Source organism: Carcharhinus amblyrhynchos, unplaced genomic scaffold (genome assembly GCF_965287045.1).
Source record: "Carcharhinus amblyrhynchos unplaced genomic scaffold, sCarAmb.v2.hapA scaffold_52, whole genome shotgun sequence".
NCBI lineage: Eukaryota > Metazoa > Chordata > Chondrichthyes > Carcharhiniformes > Carcharhinidae > Carcharhinus > Carcharhinus amblyrhynchos.
In genome coordinates, this window is record NW_027649793.1 from 1,385,825 (window position 1) to 1,410,053 (window position 24,229).

Sequence of the window (24,229 nt, forward strand, 5' to 3'; positions counted from 1 at the left end):
GCCCTCTGTACAATTTGCCATTCCACCAATCTTGGTGTCATCAGCAAATTTCGACACCATACACTCGGTTCCCTCCTCCAGATCATCTATATAAATGGTAAATAGCTGAGGCCCCAGCACCGACCCCTGGGGCACTCCACCAGTCACCAACCGACAATCCGAATAGCACCCATTGACCCCCACTCTCTGCCTCCTATTTGACAGCCAATCCCCGATCCACGCTAACACCCTACCCCCAACTCCATGGCCTCTAACCTGTTGTGTGGCACCTTATCAAACGCCTTCTGAAAATCAAGAAACACCACATCCACCAGCTCTCCTCTATCCACCGCCCTGGACACATCCTCATAGAACTCTAATAAATTCGTCAGACACGACTTCCCCTTAACAAAACCGTGCTGCATCTGCTCTATCAAACAATTCTCCTCAAGATGCCTCGCTATTTCCTCCTTGATGACGGATTCTAACATTTTACCTACAACAGACGTTAAACGAACCGGCCTATAATTCCCTGCCTTTTGCCTGCCACTCTTCTTTAACAACAGCGTAACATTAGCTGTTTTCCAATCTTCCGGCACTTCCCCGGAATCCAGCGATGTCTGGAAAATAATCACCAAGGCATCCACTATCACCTCCGCCATTTCTTTCAGAACCCTTGGATGCATTCCATCCGGTCCTGGGGACTTGCCTACAATCAGAGCCTCCAGTCTGTCGAACACTGCCTCCCTAGTAACAATAATGTCATTCAGGCCCTCCACTCCTACCATCTTTCCATCGCTAACACCCGGCAAATTCTTCACATCCTCCTCCGTGAAGACCGAAACAAAAAAGTTATTCAAGGCCTCAGCCATTTCCCCATCCCCGACCACTAAGCCTCCCCTCTCATCCTCTAAGGGTCCAACGTTCACCCTATTCAGCCTCTTCCTTTTTATATATTTATAAAAACTCTTACTATCCTTTTTTATATTAAGCGCTAGCCCAGCTTCATAGTTTATCCTACCCTTCTTTATCAACTTCTTTGTCATTATTTGTTGATATTTAAACCTCTCCCAATCCTCTTCTCGCCCACTACTCTTAGCTACTCTAAACGCATCCGCTTTTAATTTAACACTTTCCTTTACCTCCTTTGTTATCCACGGCTGATTATCTCTCCTCCTACGATCCTTTTTAACCATCGGAATAAATTTCTGCTGAGCACCAAGAAAGATCTCCTTAAAGATCCTCCACTGTTCCTCAGCAGACCTACCTTCCAATCTGCTCCCCCAATCAACATTCGCCAATTCCTCTCTCATCTTATCGTACTCCCCTCTGTTCAGACAAAGGACACAGGTCAGGGAACCCACTTTCTCCTCCTCCATCTGCATCAGAAACGCCACCATACAATGATCACTCTTCCCAAGAGGATCCTTCACCACAAGGTCCCTAATTCTACCTGCCTTATTACATAACACCAGATCCAAGATAGCTCGCTCCCTCATTGGCTCCAACACACACTGTTCAAGGAAACTATCCCGGCAGCATTCCAAGAACTCTTCCTCAAGCCCACCGCGTGCAACATGGGTCGACCAATCAATATGTAGATTGAAATCCCCCATATTAATCACCATTCCATTCCTGCACGCCGCATTTATTTGCGCGTTAATAGCCCGCCCCACCTCCAGGTCATTATTTGGGGGCCTATAGACGACACCCACCAGCGTCTTCCTCCCTTTGCTGTTCGTGATCTCCACCCACAACGATTCCACTTTCTGCTCTTTGGCTCCTGTTTCATCCCTTACCACCACCCTGATGCTATCCTTAATCAGTAGAGGTACGCACCCCCCTTTTTCCTCCCGCCTATCCTTCCTAAACACTTGATACCCCTGTACATTCAGCTCCCAGTCCCTGTCACCTTGCAGCCACGTCTCTGTAATGGCCACCAGATCATATCCATTTGTGCTGATCTGAGCCACCAGCTCATCCACTTTATTCCGAATGCTTCGTGCATTCAGATAAAGTGCCTTCATCTCAGCCTTCACCTGTACCCTATTTGCCGGAACGCCACCAATCTTACTCACGCCCCCTACTCCCTTTATTATTGGGACATCCTCGGCCTCTTCCCTTACCTGTACCGTCTCCTTTACTTTTGACCCTGTAATGTCACCTACCCTCGCACCCTCCCCCCCCACCCCCCCAATTAGTTTAAAGCCCTATCTACAGTCCTATCTACACGATTCGCCAGGACTCTGGTCCCAGCACGGTTCAGATCAACCCCATCCCACCTGAACAGGTCCCACCTACCCCAATACTGGTGCCAATGCCCCATAAATTCAAACCCATTCCTCCCACACCAATCCCTGAGCCACCCATTCATTTCCTAGATCTTATCAACCCTACGCCTGCCTGCACACAGTTCAGGCAGTAGTCCAGAGATAACCACCTTGTCGGTTCTACTTTTTAATTCCATTCCCAGCTTTTCATACTCCCTCCCCAGATCCTCAGTTCACATTTTGCCTACGTCGTTGGCACCCACATGTACCACAACGACCGGATTCTCACCCTCCCACTCCAGGTTCCTCTGCAGCCCAGATGCGACATCCTGGACCCAAGCACCAAGCAGACAACGCACCCTTCCGTGCTCTTTGTCGTTGTGACAAAGGACAGTGTAAATACCCTTAACCACACTATCCCCAATTACCACTACATTCCTTTTCACCTTCTCTTTGCCTATGTCCTTTGACACAGAGTCCCATTGCCCGATACTCATCCGCTTTATCCTGGACCACAATGTCTTCACCTTCAACAACCAGTTTTTCATCCAGACACACAGAACAGCCATGAGGACCAAATTTGCACCTCAATATGCCAACATCTTCATGCACAGGTTCGAACAAGACTTCTTCACTGCACAGAATCTTCAACCGATGCTATACACTAGATACATCGATGACGTTTTCTTCCTTTGGCCTCATGGTGAACAATTACTGAAACAACTATATGATGATATCAACAAATTCCACCCCACCATCAGACTCACCATGGACTATTCCCCAGAATCAGTTGCATTCTTGGACACACGCATCTCCATTAAGGACGGTCACCTCAGCACCTCACTGTTCCACAAGCCCACAGACAATCTCACAATGCTCCACTTCTCCAGTTTCCACCCTAAACATGTTAAAGAAGCCATTCCCTATGGACAAGCCCTCCGTATACACAGGATTTGCTCAGATGAGGAGGATCATGACAGACACCTCCAGACGCTGAAAGATGCCCTCATAAGAACAGGATATGGCGCTCGACTCATAGATCGACAGTTCTGACACGCCACAGCAAAAAGCCGCACCGATCTCCTCAGAAGACAAACACGGGACACGGTGGACAGAGTACCCTTCGTTATCCAGTACTTCCCCAGAGCGGAGAAGCTATGACATCTTCTCTGGAGTCTTCAACATGTCATTGATGAAGATGAACATCTCGCCAGGGCCATCCCCACACCCCCACTTCTTGCCTTCAGACAACCACGCAACCTCAAACAGACCATTGTTCGCAGCAAACTACCCAGCCTTCAGGAGAACAGTGACCACAATACCACACAACCCTGCCACAGCAACCTCTGCAAGACATGCCGGATCATCCACACGGATACCATCATCACACGTGAGAATACCATCCACCAGGTACACGGTAAATACTCTTGCAACTCAGCCAACGTTGTCTACCTGATACGTTGCAAGAAAGGATGTCCCGAAGCATGGTACATTGGGGAGACCATGCAGACGCTATGACAACGGATGAATGAACATCGCTCGATAATCACCAGGCAAGACTGTTCCCTTCCTGTTGGCGAACACTTCAGTGGTCACGGGCATTCAGCCTCTGACCTTCGGGTAAGCATTCTCCAAGGCAGCCTTCACGACACACGACAGCGCAGAATCGCTGAACAGAGACTGATAGCCAAGTTCCGCACACATGAGGACGGTCTCAACAGGGATCTTGGGTTCATGTTGCACTATCTGTAACCCCCGTGACTTGCCTGGGTTTGCAAAACCTCACTCACTGTACTGTCTGGAGACAATACACATCTCTTTAACCTGTGATCAGTGCTCCTTCCACTCACATTGTCGGTCACTTTAGGACTTGAACAGCAGGTTAGGTGTAAAGATTCGCATTCTAATCAGTAATCAGTAAACTGTCTGTGCTTTATATGCTCTGTCTGAGGCCAGAACACTCCATTCACCTGAAGAAGAGGGAAACCTCAAAAGCTAGTGAGTTTACTATCAAATAAATCGGTTGGACTTCAACCTGGTGTTGTCAGGCTTTTTACTCTGTTTACCCCAGACTAACGCTGGCATATCCACATCGTATATAGAGGATACATGGGGAAATGGAGAGGGTTTCGGAGACAAGCAAGTTGAAAGATTTGAGCCTTTGAAAGCTCACCTGAATACAGGAGTTGATGTTGTAAAAAAAGTGTGTGCTCTCCATTGCTTCTCTTCACTAGTTTTCTCCTAGATCAGTGCACAGAGGGGGCAATTTTCCCATCTGTGATTCCTGTGGCAGGCAGGGGTGGACCATGAAAAGGTCCATTGCCCTCAGGAGGGATTTTCCAATTCTGGGGAGAGCACGGCTGGAAAACCCCACCCAGAGTGTTTGTTGATGCAGTCAGGATGAAAAAACTTGGCTGGAAGTGCACAACAAGATAAGCATGCAATGATCTCTGCAATCATCTGCAATGTATGTAGCATTACCACTGGTTAGAAGATCTGGCCCATTATGTTAATATGTTTAATTTCAATGCTGTAGTTTTGTCTCTTAAGGAATTATATCTAGGAATTATTTTCTCAGGTGAAATGCTTCAATCAGTTTTTTCCAATGGCAAAAGGAAGATACTTCAGTATTGTATCATTACTTATTTTTCACACTGTTCTGTCAGGTAAGCAATGGAATTATTATTGACACTTAAGGGTCTTTTTCCTGGGGGAAAACCCACCTAATCCTCTTCCTATATATCATTCAATTTGTTCTCTCCCCAGAAATGTCTCTTAAAACCAGTATACCATCTGCTTCGATTGCAATCACCAGCACCTAATCACACAACTATCTACTCTACCAGAGACTGTCGTGGAAAAGGATGTACACACATTAAACATGAATTTATCCTTTCTCTTCATAGACACTGATAAACCTGCTGTTTCAAATTTCCACCATTTGTCATTTTGATTTCTTGCCTTTCATTGTTGTCACAGCTCGATTATTACAAGGGGAAAAAATCTACCTGTCTTTTGTTGGAATCCTAATTTCCCATTGCTGCCCCAGGTATTTAAATCTTTGAACATAGTGATGATATTATCAGGATCAAACTTTTTGGAAATTTTCTTACAATCATGAAGCCTTCAGTTCAATAACCACATTTCACTTTTCTGGAAAAAATATAACAATGTTTGTAAATTAAGCAGCCAATTTGTCAGGACAAATGTTATAATTCAGGAAAGAAACTCAAAAGTGTTTTAAAGTCCATTTGGATCATAAGTTTTGGCATTTGAAGTTGGCTAGGGTGAGCATGAAGATGTTTCACTTCAGGTATGAGTCAATTGACCCACTGGGGTATGTTTAACAAACAAAGTTTATTTAAGAATAGAGTTAACATAGAGCAATAACTCTTACGAATTACAAACAAGAAAGAAAAAGAATCATGATATTGTATAACCCTTGATAAATATCTGAAATGTTCCAATCAAATAAACTTCCCTTTACAAAACCCGTGCCACAGGTTTAGCACAGAAAATACAAGTGCTCACGTGATGCTGGAAGTTAGTCCTTTGGTTGGATGCTGCAGCTCGCTTGATGCACATTCACAAGCTTGGAATCAGAACAGTTTGCCAAAACACCAGGGAGAGGGAGAGAGAGGCTCTGGGTGCTAACTAGCAACCCACCAACAGCAGAATTTTCACTCCAGGAAGGCCAGGAGACCTCCTTCCAGCAGAATGTATAACACTAGGGAAAGAGAAAAACTGCCTGCCACTTGACAACCAGGACAGCTTTTGACTCAAATGGCAGCTAACAGCCAAATTGAAAATGAAACCCTGAATTCACTATGAAGAAAACAAAACTGTCCAAAACACATGACCTGCCACCCAGTCTTCTCCCTAACAATACGGGGTCATAAAACAAATCCCAGAAAGTGCCTGAGGCCCAGAGTCAAGATAAACAAAACCCCATTTAAACCATTGAAGCAGCAATAAAGGGACTTCTAGCAGACAGCTTGGCAGCAATGAAAAAAATCAAAGCTGCTTAACTGCAGAAAACATGATTTTAAAAATTCATAAAGGCACACTAGTGTCACACTAAGGTCACATAGACAGCAAATGAGTTAAATGATCAAAGATTTTGTTCATGATATCAGTTGTGGGAGGAATGTTGCTACAACATTGAGAGAAATCCGTGAACTACTTTAAATAGTGTCACAGGATTCTTCACACCCACTGGAAAGGTTCACTCGACTTTGGTTTAATGCCTTATCAAAATGGTCAGCACCGACAAAAATACAACTGTCCCTCGGTGCTGCACTAAAGCTTCAGCCCATTTGTGTGCTCAAGTTTGGAAGTGGGGCTTGAATGTAGTGAAGAGCAGTTCTCATTGGGCTTATGTTTGCTGAGCTTGACTGGCTTCAGTTTAAGCAATTTTTTAATTTTAACATTCTCCTCCTTCTCAAGTCCCTCCATGGCTTTATTCCTCTAACCTTCCCTTCCTTACAACCAACATTACTGTTTTTTTGGTTGACTGCTGGTTTCTTTAAGTGCTTGGCAATGCATGGGTAATAACATATGAACAAACATATTAACATTGAGCAGGAGGGTGGCAGATTTCCAGCTGCTGGAACCCTGCACTCGTAAAATATCCACCTTGCCAGCTCACCACTGATCCCATGCATCCTCACCTCCTGTACCAGTCTGCCATAAGGGACATTGTCAAAGATATTACTGAAGTCTACGTGAGCAATTAGAGTTTAGAAGAATGAGGGGAGATCTCATTGAGACATATAAGATGATGAATGGGATGGATAGGATAGAGGTGGAGAGATCCTTCCCGCTCAGAAAGGACAGTAGGACTAGGGGGCACAGCCTCAAGATAAAGGGGGGGGGAGTGGTTTAGAACGGAGTTGAGGAGGAACTTCTTCACTCAAAGGGTGGTGAATCTCTGGAATTCTCTGCCTGTTGAAGTGGTAGAGGCTGCCTCGCTAAATATTTTTAAGATGCGGGTTGATGGGTTTTTGATAAGCGAAGGGATTAAGGGTTATGGGGAGAGGGCGGGAAAGTGGAACTGAGCCACGACAGATCGGCCATGATCTTATTGGGTGGCGGGGCAGGCTCGAAGGGCTAGATGGCCTACTCCTGCTCCTATTTCTTATGTTCTTATGTTCTTATGTAACATCCACTTCCCCCATCAATAATCTTTATCACTTTCTTGAAAAACTTGATCAAATTTACGAGATACGACCTTCCCTTCATAAAACCATGCTGCCTCTTGCTAATACGTCCATTTATTTCCAAGTAAATCTTGTCTCAAAGGATCCTCTCCAATGATTTAACTACCACTGACATAAGACTCCTGGGTTATCTTTGCTACCCTTCTTAAACAAAGGACCAACATTGGCTGTTCTCCAATCTTCTGGGACCTTCCTTGTATCAATGGTAGTCATGATGTGGAGATGCCGGTGTTGGACTGGGGTAGACACAGTAAGAAATCTCACAACACCAGAATAAAGTCCAACAGGTTTATTTGATAGTAAACTCCACAAGCTTTCAGAATGGTGTTCCTTCATCAGGTGAGTGGAAAGTTACGAAAGCTTGTGACGTTTACTATCAAATTAACCTGTTGGACTTTATTCTGGTGTTGTGAGACTTCTTACTGTGTTGACCTCCTCTGTAGACAGTGAGGTTACAAAGATTTCCCTCAAGGCTCCAGCAGTTTCCTCCCTTGCCTCTATCAGTATTCTGGGGTATATCCCATCAGTCCCTGGGGACTTGTCTACTTTACTGTTTCTCAAGAACCCCAATATCTCCTCCTTTTTGATCTCAACATCACCCAAACTACCCACACACCCTTCCCAGACTCATCATCCACCAAATCCTTCTCTTTGGTGAATACTGACACAAAGTACTCATTTAATTCCTCACCCATTTCCCCTGGCTCCATGCATAAGTTCCCTCTCCTGTCTTTGAGCGGGCCAACCCTCTCCCTGGCTACCGTCTTGCTCTTTATATATGCATAAAACGCCCTGGGATTTTCTTTCATCTTCAATAGAGGGTCTCCACCTTCTGCACCAGACCTGAAGACCCGACCCTCTCTGAATGGGATCCTGCACACCCCTTCCTTCATAAACCAGTGTTGATTGATAGAAGTGACCATGAGCTGGTGTGGGAGCTAATCACCTTTGAGAGATTTAACATTTGAGTAGGAAGCAGGGCTGTAACAAATGGACCATTTAATGGCTACATACTTTATCCAAAATTATCACTCAAGAGTGACTGATACTCCATTCAAACCCTTCATCAGTTCCACTCCATCGCAAATGACAGCAATTATAGTGCTTCAAGCTTTATCACTCTGGCGGGGCCAATACCGGTGTGGTTTCATACAACATGAGGGAGACGGTGGCAGTGGAATTGCAGACCATGATTCAATCCCCAGGATTTTAATTGGGGATTGAATAAAACATAACTCAAGTCCCACATCCTAAGGAGACTGGACCAATCAGAGTCCAATGTTGGCCTGCATTGTCTGCTGATAGGCTCATTTAGCAGATCTGTTGGCTCTGATTGGTGCCCCCAAGGTCAGTGGCCAGCACTGGACCACCTATTGGAGGAGCCCTGTGCCTAGCCATGGTCTGGTTCAATGTTAGTCTACCTCTGGTTATAGCTTCTTTCAGAATAGCTTCAAATGTTTTCCTGGTGACAGATGGGAGGCTAACTGGTCTGTACTTTTATACTTTCTGTCTCCCTCCCTTTATTTAATTACTACCTCCCAATCTAATGGAACCTTCCCAAATCTAGGGATTTTCAGAAAATTGAAACCAACGTCTCAGCTACCTTACCAGCCACTTCTTTTAAGACCCTGGGATGTAATCCATCAGGACTCGGACATTTGTGAGTCCACGGTTTCAACAATTTACTCAGTATCACTTCTCTGTTGATTGTAAGTTTCCTGAGTCCCTCCCTCCTTTCCATTTCCTGATTTAAAGATGCGTCTGGGATGTTTCTCTATATATATAGTGAAGACTAATACAAATTTTCTGTTCATTTCATCTGCCATTTCCTTGCTTTGCATTATTAATTGTCTGAAGAAGATTCAAATGGACTCAAAACATAAACTCTGTTTTTCTCTCTCTGCAGACGCTGCCAGACCTGCTGAGGTTTTCCAGCATTTTTTTTGTTTGTATAAATTCTCCAGACTGATTTTTATGGGGCTAAATCTCACTTTGTAATTAGTTTCTTTTAGAATACTTTAAAGGGTTCAGCTACTCGAGCTTGTGTGGGCACTTTGGGTTACTGAGCAGTTGTGGGAATATTGGCCATGACTTCTGGGTTATCTGTGTTAATCTAATTCTGATGTGTTCAGCATCCCCAGGTTTAATTGTTCCATCATTTGTGGCTTTCATCTCCGCCAGGCTCTAATCTGTGGAGTACACTTCTTAAATCTCTGCTTCACTTGCTCACTTTACCTCTTTAAGATCTAAGAACATAAGAACATAAGAAATAGGAGCAGGAGTAGGCCATCTGGCCCTTCGAGCCTGCCCCGCCATTCAATAAGATCATGGCTGATCTGTCGTGGCTCAGTTCCACATTCCCGCCCTCTCACCATAACCCTTAAAGTTTCTCTTTTTGTCCTGTCTTTTGGTCTATGCTAATCAGCATTCTGTGGCTCAGAGATGTGTTTGGATTGATGATGCTCCTGTGGGACATTTTCTTACATAAATGCATGATGTAAGTTGTTCCATCCCTGAGAGCGTCCTGTCCCACCAGCGCAACAGACCCAGCAGAGGTAGCGGAATAGTAGTATACATTCTGGAGGGAGTTGCCCTGAGAGTCCTCAACATCAACTCTGAACCCCACGAAGTCTCACAGCACCGGGTGAAAACTTTTTTTTGCTTTATTCTGTCATGGTATGTGGTGTCGCTGGCTGGGCCTCCCTAATTGCCCTCGAACTGAATGGTTTGCAGGGCCATTTTCAGAGGGAGTTAAGAGTCAACCACATTTCTGTGGTCTGGAGTCATATGTAGGCCAGACCAAGTAAGGACAGCAGATTTCCTTCCCTAAAGGACACTAGTGAAACAGATGGGTTTTTACAAAAACCAATGATAGTTTCATTGCCACCATTGCTGAGACAAGCTTTATATTCCAGACTTTATTAATTAAATTTAAATTCCACCAGGTGCTATTCCTTCACAGTGGCTGAAACAAAATCTTGGAACTTGCTCCCCAACAGCATTGTGGGTGTATCTGCACCACATGGACTGCAGCGGTTCAAGAATGCTGCTCACCAGCAACTTCTCCAGAGTAACTTGGGATGGGCACTAAATGCTGGCTTAGCCAGTGACACCCACACCCTATAAGTGAATAAACAAGAAGTTTTTTTTAAAGGAGTCATGATCAGAATTGAAGAGCACACAGAGAAGTTATTTCTTCTGCAATAAACAACTGAACTAGAATATTAAACTGAAGATAAATCAGCTGAATGGCTCACCGAAAATAGTCTGCTCAGAATATCAGTAATAGAAGTGAATTTACTCCTTTTATGCCTGGAAATTGCTTCTCAGCCAGTGTTTCCACCTGAAATTACTGACACCTTCCGTAGATTCTAAACATTGTTCATTAGACACTGAGAAAATCACAACCTGATCCATTCTCCAGCACAAATCATTCAACAGCTTTATGTTCCTGAAACCACAGGGATTCGCTTCATGATTGTTTTACTCATGAAATAGTCTCTAAAATTAAGAAAAAAGAAAGATTTAAATGATCTCTGACTTCCTCCCCAGCTTCCTCAATCATTGTACCACTCTACCCTGGGTACGTGTAATAACTTCAAAGATGACTCATTGTGATTTCAAACTATGAAGGATTTATTATCAACAATATTTATATATGTACAAGCAACAGTCCACAGAACTGCAATACACCTCTACTGTCTTCTTCCTGGCTGCAACTGATGTTCCTCCCTGACCCTTGCATCTAATTGACTCAGCTTCCCACACTGCCTGTCCATAGGGTCCAGCCTGATCACATGGTCCTCAGCGATTGCCCCTTTGAAGGGGCCAAGCTACCACAATGCAAGTCTGTTGTTCCTGGTCAGAATGCATTTTCCATCTAAATTTGTTTTGCTTTTTTCTTTTTATCATGGGACATGGAGATGGCTGGCTAGGCCAACATTTATTGTCCCTAATTGCCCTTGAGAAAGTGGTGGTGAACCAGTAAATGTGTAAAGAATACAAGAGGGAGTTGTTACAGTTTCTTTGTAAGGTTAAGTCCTTTTTCAGCCATTATTTTGAATTTATTTTGTAGAGTCATGGTTTTTGGATGAATGAATAGCACACAGATGAAATTTTATTTGTTTCCTTCAGAGATTAAATCTGTTCCTTCAGTCAGTGTGTTGACATTATTTGAAATGTTGTGTTTTACAGAGAGATTCCATGTTCATGTGCCACAAGATGCCACCATTGTCACTGTCGGTGATGATGTTGTATTGGACTGCCAACTGGTACCAAATATATCTCTGAATAACCTGGAGATTCGATGGTTTACATTGGACCCTGCTTCACCAGTTCATTTATACACTGGCGGACAGGATCGACCTGATGTGCAGGACAAAGCTTATCGAAGGAGAACAGAACTTTTTAAAGATGAGTTTCCCCAAGGAAATGCCTCTCTCAAACTGAAGAAGATAAAAACATCAGATGAAGGGAGTTACACATGTTTCATTGATTCCAAAACATACAATGATGAAGCAGTGTTGAATCTGAAAGTTGAAGGTTTGTCCATCTTGTTGTAAATTACTAATGAGTAAATGATGAGCATGAGGCACAATAGCCAAGTTTCAGCATTGTTTTTAGGGTACAGGGGTAAACAGGAAAGTCGGGTTGAGGGCACAATCAGATCAGCTATGATCTTGGCAAATAGCAGAGGAAACTCGAGGGGCCAAATGGCCAACTCCAGCTCCTGATCCATGTGTTCCTGGGTATGTGTTTTTAAAATCATGAACAACAGTTAGAAAGCTCCACATTTTTGGAAAATGAAAGCCACAAACAAATTTAATGGAAAGTTCAAGATTTTGGCAAATAATTTAAACTGCTGTCATTAGCCCAGACTGGAAATCCCTGTTCCCTTAAAATGCGACTTTACCTCCTACTGTACAGACAATTAACACAGAGAAGAGCAAGGTATAGTTGGACAAAACTCAACTAGTATTCTGTTTGCAATTTGATGCAGTCAGCATTACTGAGGCTGAGGCAGTCAGTGAAGACACCAATTCTGCTTGGCTGTGCAGATATTAATCTAAATGTATAACAACACCAAAGGTGCAAGACTCCAGCGTTCAAACACACATGCTAACATTCCTGAGTTCAGAGTGCAGAGTACAAATCATCCCAAGTCCAGAAAGCACGTGGGTAACAGTTACCTTCCAGGGATTGTTCTGCACTGACTCTCTCATTCAATTCACCCAACACAATATGTTAACGCTCTGAGATCAGACAGTATGAAGTCCATGCAGCAATTAACTTTTAGCCCCTTGTGACCCCGCCCCATGATTATCATAATGTTATCTTTTGTCCTTGTGCTGGGAAAACTGCCATCAGATGCCTTGTCACATGTTGATAAGGGGAACATTATTGGGTTAGCTGAATATTAGAATATCCACTCTGTGTCACTCATTACTTTGTTCACTTAGTTTAGTCACAGGTTCAGTTTTAACTATAATGGAGTCAGAATTCATTGGCATTTCTGAGGCATCTTTTTCTAGATAGTGCAATCTTTCAGTGGAAAAGATATTGCTTTTTCTATCAACAAATTATTGGTGTGAACTTTGAAGAGGTGAGGTCTGCAATCCCATTTCTACTTGATTTAGAACCTGTAAAAAAAAAGCCTTCAAGATGTACGTGGAATCTGATTCTCCGATCTCACCCGTCACTGGGATTCTCCAGTCCCACTGCTGGAAATGGAGATTCGGCTGAGCGCCAAATTCTCCACTCTTGCTGACAGCAGCGGCCGGGCGTGAGCACCCTGGGATTCCTGGTCACGGGCTACTTTCCCAGGACAATATCCTGGATAAAGTGTAACACACCATGTGGCATCTCACTGGGACAACTAGAAAATTGGCCAGGAATGTTGTGTCTTTGAAAAGCAGAACAAATCAAACCAACCACCCATTACCCAATCAGCCAACTTCTAATCATTAGTAACCAGATGAAAGGAGTTGTCAGAATGAATTCCACTGTCATTAATGTGAAGCAATATTCAGCCAAGTATGACACTGAAGAGTCGAAGTAAAATGGAGGTCAATGAGATAATGTAAATAGCTTCCTGTCGTTACAGTCACATCTGGCGAGGGCTGGGAGTTTTGAGAGATGGTAAATGGTAAAAATTGTCAGAAAATATGGAATTGTCAGTGACAGAGGGAATGAGGAGAGTCGCAGTTGAAGGTGGACAAGAGTTAAGGCGAGAAGATGTTTGTTTGATAGGACAGCAGCAAGCTAAAATATTCCATCTCACTAGACATTTGTATGATGTAATGAGATCAGAGCAAACCTGAGCGGTTGAATACCTAATCCTAATTCCTGTCTATCTTGGGGAGATATTGGAGACTGGCTCTGTGTTGGTGAAGAATGTTCAGCCCCAGTCTATCAGAGGCCCTTTTGCTGTACTATCTTAGCGCTCTCTTTATGTGTTTGATGCTATCAGAACAAAAAGCTACAAATGAAATGGAAATAAATTCAATAAACAGGAACTGCTGATAGCACTGCAGCAGTTGTTGATGAAGAGATTGAGTGAGGATAAGATGAAGGAACTCAGAATGATTGAGAATGCTGGAAACAGGAAAATTAGTTTGATTCAGATTCATAGACCCCTCCTGTCTGCAGAACTGGTGGTGACAGGAGAGTTTGACACATTATCCACCAATGTGACATTGTCTATTTTATTTTATCAGCAAAGCTAACATTATCCCACTGATTGTCTACATTGACTCAACCATTGTTAGTTCTACAATAATCATTAAAAGACTAATCTAATTATAGATTGTTGAAATTAAACATTTAACAATTTAAAATGAGGAATTGTTTGAATTGCAGGTGTTGGACATCGGCCTTGGATTCACCTGGAGGAAAACAACAAAGATGGACTTCGTATTGTGTGTGAATCAGATGGATGGTATCCTGAGCCAGCGATACGCTGGGAGGATGGGAATGGACAAGATGTGACAGCGCAGTCTGAATGGGAATTCCTAAAGGACTCCAGAGGCCTTATTACTGTCCAGAGTCATATTGACGTCAGAAGTAGTTCTGTAAACAGGTTTTCATGTTTAATGGAACACCCATTATTGAGGAAAAGACGAGAGGCCCATGTCCAGATATCAGGTGGGTGCAAATTAAGTCAACGCTTTGTTAAAATAAATATTTCCTCATTGTATTTCTCCTGAAGGCACTAACTCAGAGTGAGTTGGCTGTTGAGATAATTGACACATTGATGGTCATTGAAAGTCCTATAGATTTTGGAATGGTTCCTGCAGACTGGAAGGAAGCAAATTTAAGAAAGGAGGGAAAAGAATTACAGATCTCTGAGCCTGACATCAGTGGGAGAGAACAGGAATGTAGTGTCAGATATTGCGGTGTAGAAGGTCCAGGTAAAAGGGCAGAATTACCGCCCCCCCATCCTTCATGGCAGGTGGGATCAGAGAATGCAGTGGAAGCCAAAACATGAGAATCCTGCCGGTGTGAAAGCTGTTTGCAATTCTCCCATTGGTGGGTTAATGGAGAGTTGGTTATCCTGCTAACCAGTGATATGAATGCTATTTGCACTCAATATCATCTTATGAATGTTGATCAGATCTGCTGCTTGATGGAATCATGTGCTGCCATCCAATCTTGCGTCATGCCAGTGGCAAATCACACAGGTCTGAATCACATTTGAAAAATGGTGGCAAACCTCACGTTGTTCATGACTTCCAGATGAGTTTTATTCATTCACGGGCTGCGAGCATTGCTGGCTGGTCCAGCATTTATTGCCCATCCCTAATTGCCCTTCATTTCAGAAAGTATTTAAGAGTTAACAACATTGCTGTGGGTCTGGAGTGACATGTAGGCCAGACCGGGTAAGGACGGCAGATTTCTCTCCTTTAAAACATTTCAGAGTGCTACATTCAGAGCCTACCTGTCAGCGTGCTGCGCTGGTCTTGTTGCAATACTAATGGAATGCCAGACTGCAGGGGTTGTTGAGTTGGTCTGCTCCTGGGTGGGTGTCTTAGTAAGAACGCATTGTGCAGCAGTACTCAGGCAGGGGTGAACATTTAGCATTCAGACCGGGACACACCGAGGGGCAAAGGGACAGGAAGGCAGTCAAATGAGTTGGGAAAGGGAAGGGGAAACACGGGGCAAAGCCATTCTATAAACACTAATGTAGTTACAAAGGTGCAGTTTTACAGCATTTGCACGCTCGTGACCCAAAAATGATTTCAATATTTCTTTGTTTTCCTAACCCTACCACAATTCTGGGTTTAGCTCCAACATCTGCAGCAGAGTTGGAGGCAGCCTGCTGACTGTTATGTCCTGACGTCTGTGATTACCTTGGCAGATGTCCTCTGGAGACCCAACACCTGGCTTGAAAAGAGTGTCCTGTTCAGGGGCAGATGTGACCCAAGCAGCTGGAGTGGATGTGGTGTCAGGCAGAGGGGATTTTGAGCTGATGTACACCAATTCAACATCCAACCCCACCAGGGAACAGGCGTCACAGCTGTCTGCACCCGGCACCAGAGCAGATACACTTTAGAGAGATCAGTAAATAAGCAAACTTCTGGGTGATTCATTGGTGAGCACCTCGAAGCTGAAGATCCACAGCAGGCAGAGGCAGGGACATCTCAGGGAATCGTGACTTGAAGGGATGCTGGATTCTCAGATTCTGCTGAGACCTTTGCCGATGATGTGCCCCTGGGCCCGGTCATCCCACAGCTGCGTAGCTTCAAAAGCAAATCGGGAATGCCAGGAAAGGGCCATAGTATCCCTTCTCAGAGTGCAGGGGTCCTCTCACCATCAGTCGAGGAGATGGTGCTGTCACTTCAGCGCACCAAGGCCAACACTGAGACAATGGCGTCCGTAGTGGAGACCTTGGTGCAGGACATGCACTCCATGTCAGGAGGTGTCCACAACACGGAGTGAATTAATCACTTTTGATTAAAGTGATGGAACATAAGTTTGGCTAATCATGTTGATATGATAATGAGGTTGATTAGAGGAACTAGTTTAGCAGCAGAGAAATAGCTTTCTGTGGTTAGCCGATGACTAGAGCTATTTGAAGATGGTAGTCTGCTCTGTCTCTCTCTGCAAAGTCTCTCTGAAGGCTTTTGGGCTGTTAACCAATTTAAAGCAAGTATGCCTGGGTTTGCAAACTATTTAAAGTGGATTTAAGGCTAAGGCAGTATTGTTGTTTATTTGGAAGTGAAATAATGATAAGTTATTAAGAGTTTTTTTTATGTTTAAAGATTGTTCAACGGTCAAAAGTTAAGCTGCTTCATTTTGCTTGAGTATATTTAAAATGTATTATGAATGAAACTTGTTTTGATAAAAGATCCTTGATTTGTCAGTAGAATCACACCTGGAGTGATTCATCCTACCCTCAGATTTGTGCCACGAACAAAAAAATTTGTCGGGGTCTGGTCTGATTTCATAATATACCTCGGGGTTCTGGCCTGGGATCCTAACAGGCCTCATACAGCCTGACTAAAAAGCAGGACAATCCAATCCATACACATCACTCTATTCTTCGTTATCAGTATTGTGATGGAAAGTTGAATCCCAGGGGTTACCATTGACCAGAAACTAAACTGGACTCACCATATAAGTACTGTGACTACCAGAGCAGATCAGAGGCTGGACTTTCAGTGCTGAGTAACTCACCACCTGACTCCCCAAAGCCTGTCTACCATCTACAAGGCACAAGTCAGGAGTGTGATGGAATGCTCTCCACTTGCCTGGATGGGTGCAGCTCCAACAACACTCAAGAAGTTCAATGAAATCCAGGACAGAGCAGCCCTGCTTGATTCATACTTCACCAACTGCCTCAAACATTCACTTTCTCTATCATTGGCAGATAGTAGCAGCTGTGTGTACCAGCTACAAGATGCACTGTATCAGATGACTACAGCGGTTCAAGAAAGTGGCTCACCACCATCTTCTCAACAGCAATTGGTGATGAACAACAAATATTGGCTTTGTAACTAACATCTACATTCCATGGAAAAACAATAAAATTCTGATCCTGTGTTTTTGTTTTCACCTCAGATGAATTCTTCCCTAAAATTAACATCTGGCTGGTAATTTTCTGGGTGTTTGCAGGCCTTGTGATTATGGCTATTGCTGCTGATATACTTGTCCACAGAAAAGAATTCAAAAAGATTCAAGGTAGGAGCACAAATAATCGTTTGATATTGTTATTTTAAATAGGCCAATGAAACATTAAATGTGTTTCTAACTGAGAATGAATTTTATGTCGATAAATTGCAATTGAATTATAATTGTAGAAAATTTTCACCATCTGAAAATCAGTCAGCAATTAAAAAAATCCAATCAAAGAGTGGAAAATTGTGTGTTCAGGTATCTCTTAGTCAATGTACTGCTAATCCAATGAAGGAAGAAGCATGACTTGACCTGGGCTACAATGGGAAAAAGAAGAATTAGAGAGGAAGGCTGCCGGCAATGCTAACATTTATTATAATTAAAGCAGAACACTACATAACTGGAAACCTGAAATAAAAACAAAGTGTTGGAAAAACTCAGCTGGGTTCCGAAGAAGTCGTGTTGGGTTTGAAACATTAACTCTGGTCATCTCTCCGCAGAGGCTGTCAGACCTGCTGAGTTTTTCCAGCATGTTCTGTTTATCAGAATTTATTGTTCATGCTAGTTGCTATGAAAAGGCAGTGGTGAGATGCCTTCAGTGTGGTATAGGTACGGCCCATTGTGTTTTTATAGCAGTTTGATACACCTGAATGGCTTGCTGGGCCTCTTCAGAGGAAGTTAAGAGTCAAATATTTTACTGTGGATATAGAGGATTTCCTGTCCTGCAGGATAATCTGTACTGACCTTATTGTTACCAATGAGATTAGCTTTTTATTCCAGATTAATTGAAATTGAATTCTCTCTGCTGCCATGGTGGAACTTGAACTCATGACTCTGGAGCATTAGTCAAGATCTCTAGGTGTCTCAGACAGTCCTGTAACATTACCACTATCTCCCTCGATATAGAACATAGAACATAAAACATAGAACATTACAGCGCAGTACAGGCCCTTCGGCCCTCGATGTTGCGCCGACCAGTGGAACCAACCTAATGACCCTCTAACCTAAACTATTCCAATGTTATCCATATGACTATCTACTGACCATTTGAACGCCCTTAAAGTTGGCGAGTCCACAACTGCTGCAGGCAGGGCATTCCACGCCCTTACTACCCTCTGAGTACAGAACCTACCTCTGACATCCGTCCTATAAATACCATCCCTTAATTTAAAGCTATGGAGGAACATTAGAAAAACACTGAGTGTGAATTTGGGTTTAGTATCAGAATAGAAAAATAAATGTTGAGAACAGGAATCCTTGACTGATAATTGTGATTTGTTTTGATACAAAAGGGACTTTGTCCAGATTGGACAAGAGAAAAATTGTCAATGTTAATTTTTGCTCTGCAATTGCACAGAATCCCAATACAGGCCACTCGATCCATCGAGTCTGCACTGACTCTCGGACAGAGCATTCCACCCACACCCATTCCCCTGCCCAATCCCCATAACCCCACGCATTTACTATGACTAATCCACCTAACCTACACATTTTTGGACCCAAAGGGGCAAGTTAGCATGGCCAATCCACCTAACCTGCACATCTTTTTTGGAGTGTGGGAGGGAACCAGAGCACCCAGACGGAACCCACGCAGACACTGGGAGAAGGTGCAAACTGCACATGAGGCTGGAATTGAATCTGGGCCCTTGGCACTGTGAGGCAGCAATGCTAACCGCTCTGCCACCGTGCTGTCGGTAACAGTTTCAGGGTCACCATTACTGAGAATAGCTTTCAATTCCAGATATATTAACAGAATTTAAATTCCAGCAGCTGCTATGGTTGGTTTTGAACCAGTGTTTTCACAGTGTTAGCCTGAACCTTTGGATTATTCAAAAGGAAAATCACCACAGTCCCAGATGATCATAGCCTGCTGTCCCCTTTGAGGGGGACTGGTGGTGATTTAACCTGAGGATCACACACCTCAGGCAAGGGGCAAGATTGAGAAAGTGGGGCCTTCATGAATAATCTCAGCTGGTATGGGAATTGAACCCACAATGTTGGCATCACTCTGCATCACGAGTCCAGTGACATTAACACTATACCGCCACCTGCTTACACCTTCTCTGTAATTTTGTTGCGAATTTGCTCCTCTATGTCTTTCCCACTAGTAGGTGGCCTATAAGTTACACCAGACAATGTAATTGGACCTCTTTTGTTCCTTATTGTTGGCCAAATAGATTTTGTTTTTGACTCATCTGGGGCATCCTCTCTTTCCAGCACGACAATCTTTTCCTTGGTCATTACTGTCTCCTTTCCTTCTTTTCCTCCCTGAACACATTGCAACCAGGAATATTTAGTTCCTAAAGCAAGGACGTAGGATGCTGGAAAAACTCAGCACGTGCAGCAGCATCTATCAGGGGAGAAAGGAGAGTTAACATTTCGAGTCTCTGACTCTTCATCAAAACTGAAGGGAGGAAGAATGTAGAGTGAAAGACTTAGAGCTTTAAGAGATTGCAACAAAAAGTAGCAACTTTAAGAACAAAAGACAGATGGCCTGGTACGGGAGGGGGAAAGGAGGGAGGTGGATATCTGCCAAGGGTTTGCATTGAGGCAGTACCTGTGTGAGATAGTTTAAAAAAAGGTTTAAATTGGAGGAGGAAGCTGACAACTAAAGCTGCAAACTCAATGTTGAGTCCTAAGGGCTGAACCATGCCCAACCTGAAAGGAGTGTTGGAGCCTCGAATGGTGAGGAGGGAGGAGGTAAAGCAGCTTCTGCAATTGCAAGGGAAGGTGCCTTGGGCAGAGGATGGGGAGTTGGATGTGATGGAGGAATGGACCAGGTTGGCATGGAGGGAACGGTCCCTGTAGAATGCTGACAAGGGGGCTGAGGGGAAGATGTGTTTTGTTATGTTGGTGGCGTTATGTTGGAACAAGCAAGCCCCAGCAACTTACAGATACTAATGTCCCCCCTGGAAAAATCCTCTGACCTTCTTCTAATCCCAGCCCTTGCCCTCTGTCCACTATACCCTCTGACCTCCCCCTCTCTGACAATGAATGTTCAGTGCTCAGCAAAGAACTCCATTTCATCTCTTTACATTCTCTTCTCAATGAAGTTCAGGTTTGGTACAATGCTGAACTCTCTGCCACCATTTCCATCTTCTTCCACCAGGAGTCTTTCCCATGTTCAATTCACCTGCCTCCAGTATTCTCTCTCTACCTGGACCCACCCTTTGGCCTCCTACCTGCTCTTGATCTTTTGATTGAATACTGTCATGCAACATTGGCCATCTTAATTTCTCTGCCCCTCTCACCCCACCCCAACCTGTCTGTTGAACTTGCTGCACTCGGTTCCCTTAAGTCCAGCCCTAACCTTATGATCAAATTTGCTGACAAATGTGGTGCCATTATTATCTGGCATTCTGTCCTCTACCTCACAGAGGCTGAGCGTCAACTCTTAGATACCTCCTCCTATCTGCCCCAACCACGACCCCACCACCGAATATCAACCATTGTTTCCAGGATTGTCACTGACCTCATTGCCTCTGGTGATCTTCCCTCCACAGCATCCATCCTCATAGTCTTCGAACAGTGCAGAGCCCTCTTCTACCACCTTTCCAAAACCCACAAACAAGGCTCCTGGGTAAGCCAATGTATTAGCCTGATCCTATCCACGGAACTCATTTCTTTTGATCTTGAGTCCATCTTCTCTCCCCTGTCTAGTTTCTCCCACCTACCTTTGTGATTCCTCTGATGCCCACATCAACAATTTCCAGTTCTCTGGCACTAACCACTTCTTCTTAACTCTGGATGTCCAATCCTTCACACCTCCAATCCCACCAAGAGGGTCTGAGGATTCTCCGCTTCTTCCTTGAGCTGAGGGCCAAACAATTTCCATCCACATCCCCCAGCACCCTCCTCCAACTGGCTGAACTTGTTTCATCACTCAACAGTTTCTCCTAGAACTTCACTCAGTTCCTGCAAATTAAAGATGTGCCTATGGGTACCCGATGGACCCCAGTTATATCTGTGTTTTTGTGGGGTTTCCCGAACCTTGTTCTAGTCCTACTCAGACCTGCTCCTGCAACTCTTTCTCCATTACATTGATGACTGTATCGGTGCTGTTTCATGCTCTCTTCTGGATCTGGATAAATTTATAGATTTCCATCCTTCTCTCACCTTCACTTGGTCCATCTCTGACACTTCCCTTCCTTGGCCTCTGTCTCAATTTCCAGTGACAGATTGACCACCAATATTCAATATAAATCCACTGATACCCACAGCATCCTCGACAGCAGCCCCTCACACTCCACTCCCTGAAAGACTCCATCCCATTTTCCTAGTTTCTTTGCCTCTGTCACATTTGTTCTGATGATGTCACCTTCGAAAATGGTGTCTCTGACATTTCTGCTTTGATCCTTAACCAAGATTACAGTCATGTTGCAGCTGTAGAGAACTTTATTTGGGCCACGTTTGGAATATTACGTACAGTTCGGGTTGCCACATTACCAGAAGGATGTGGAGACTTTGGAGAGGTTACAGAAAAGGTTTGCCAGGATGTTACCTGGTTTGGAGGGTATTAGCTCTGAGAAGAGATTGGACAAAGTGATTTGTTTTCACTTGAACGTCCAAGGCTGAGGGGACAACCTGATAAAAGTTTACAAATTATGAGAGGCATGGGTAGAATGGATAGTCAAAGTCTTTTTCCCAGGGTGGAAATGTCAATTACTAGGGGACATAGGTTTAAGGTAAAGGTGTAAAGTTTAAAGGAGATGTGAGAGGCACGTTTTTACACAGAGGGTGGAATGCACTGCCAGAGGAAGTGGTAGAAGCAGATACAATAGCAATGTTTAAGAGGCATCTTGACAGATACATGAATCGGCAGGGAATAGAGAGATACCGACTGGGTACCGGCAAAAGATCTTTAGTTTAGAACGGAGTTATGTGTCAGCATAGGCATGTGGGCTGAAGGGCCTGTTCCTGCACTATTCTTTGTCCTTTGTTCTCTCCCGATGTGGTTAACAGGGCACTCAACTAGATTTGACTCATTTCCCATATCTCTGACCTCAGCCCCTCCCCTCCCTCCCAGAACCATGATAGCATGGCCTATGCTGTCAAACTGATAAGCAGGGCCTGAAAAAGCTGCAGCCAGGAAAAGGGGCTCCCTGATTCCCGATAGCACCCCTCCAGGTCACAGGGAACCCCCCCCACCTGCACAAAGGGAATTCCCCCCTCACAGAGACCCTAAACCGATAAGGGGAATCCCTCCTCCCCCCGGCACTGTCCCCTGGAACCCTGGTTCACCCTCGTCAGCGAAGGAGAAATTCCAAATGTGGGGGGATGATAGGATGAGGAAACCCAATAATTAAAATTTATTGAAATGAGGTTTCTGACCTTCCTGGGTGGGAATCTTGTTGTATCACCAGTGAGGGCAGGGAGAATCAGAAAACTAGTGAGATTCCCGTTTTCCCAGTTTCGGGGGATTTTGCAATCATAGTGAACACAGACGCAAAATAGTGAAGGAGACGAGCTGGACAGGAGGTGAAGTGGCTGGCTTGGGCTTCTCTCAAAAGCTAAGAGGGTGTGATGGAGATTGCTGGGGCAGAGATGGGGAGACCCCTGGCAGATGATGAGGGTGATTGACCAGGCTGCTGGCATTTCTTCTTCTCCATCTGGTCTATGAAAGCTCCTCCCTGTCTTCCTAAGGAGACAGAAGTCCAGAGGCAATATCATCCTGTCCCTGAGTCACTGCTGCATTAAGCCCATGGCTAGCACATGGAAGTCATGATGTGGGTATGCCGGCGTTGGACTGGCGTAAACACAGTAAAAAGTCTGACAACACCAGGTTTTAGTCCAACCTATTTATTTGGTAATATACTCACAAGCTTTCGAGGGACACCCTCTTCGTCAGGTGAATGGAGAGTTCTGGCCTCAGACAGAGCATAGAAAGCACAGACAGTTTAGAGATTACTGATTAGAATGCGAATCTTTACACCTAACCTGCTGTTCAAGACCTGAAGTGGCTGATAATGTCATTATCAGCCACTTCAGATCTTGAACAGCAGGTTAGGTGTAAAGATTCGCATTCTAATCAGTAATCTCTAAACTGTCTGTGCTTTATATGCTCTGTCTGAGGCCAGAACTCTCCATCCACCTGACGAAGAGGGTGTCCCTCGAAAGCTTGTGAGTATATTATCAAATAAATAGGTTGGACTAAAACCTGGTGTTGTCAGACTTTTTACTGTGTAGCACATGGAAAGCAGGTCAAAAGAACATATAGAGGAAGCCATGCGTTCAAATGTCTGGTACATGATGGATATCATGGCATTCATAGGTTCCTCCATACCCCTTACAAAGCTGTGCACAATCTCTGGTATCATCACCGTCTGTTCCCCTAACCTCTGCTCAATGTCCAGCTGGCTTCTTATGGCCAGGACCAGCAACCTGTCTTCAGCATTGGCATCAGCAGGGGCCTGATCCCCAGCAGTCCTGAAAATCAGGAGACACATCCTCCCTCAGCCACTGGAAAGTATTTGTGCTGTGTTCACCAGATTGTGTTCCTGAACCCAAGTGTGATTACCCCTAGCCCCCCACTTCCAATGCCCCCCCCCTCTACTCCACAGTGTAGGTGTAACTGCTCTGATGGAGGTTGCTGAAGAGGGAGGTGATGGTTCATCCTCTGGGACACTGCGCAGAGGTGGAGCTTTCTGG

At 44.3% G+C, this 24,229-nt stretch overlaps 1 protein-coding gene across 1 annotated transcript in view; it reads left to right on the forward strand.

Moving 5' to 3' along the window:
- The window catches only part of LOC145337550 (butyrophilin subfamily 1 member A1-like), a 127,017-nt gene that overhangs the window by 79,925 nt on the left and 22,863 nt on the right, over window positions 1–24,229 (forward strand). The window contains exons 10-13 of the mRNA XM_080182342.1: window positions 4,828–4,915; window positions 11,663–12,010; window positions 14,327–14,611; window positions 17,528–17,647. Coding sequence (XP_080038468.1) covers window positions 4,828–4,915; window positions 11,663–12,010; window positions 14,327–14,611; window positions 17,528–17,647 — 841 coding nt within the window. The remainder of the gene's footprint in view (window positions 1–4,827; window positions 4,916–11,662; window positions 12,011–14,326; window positions 14,612–17,527; window positions 17,648–24,229) is intronic.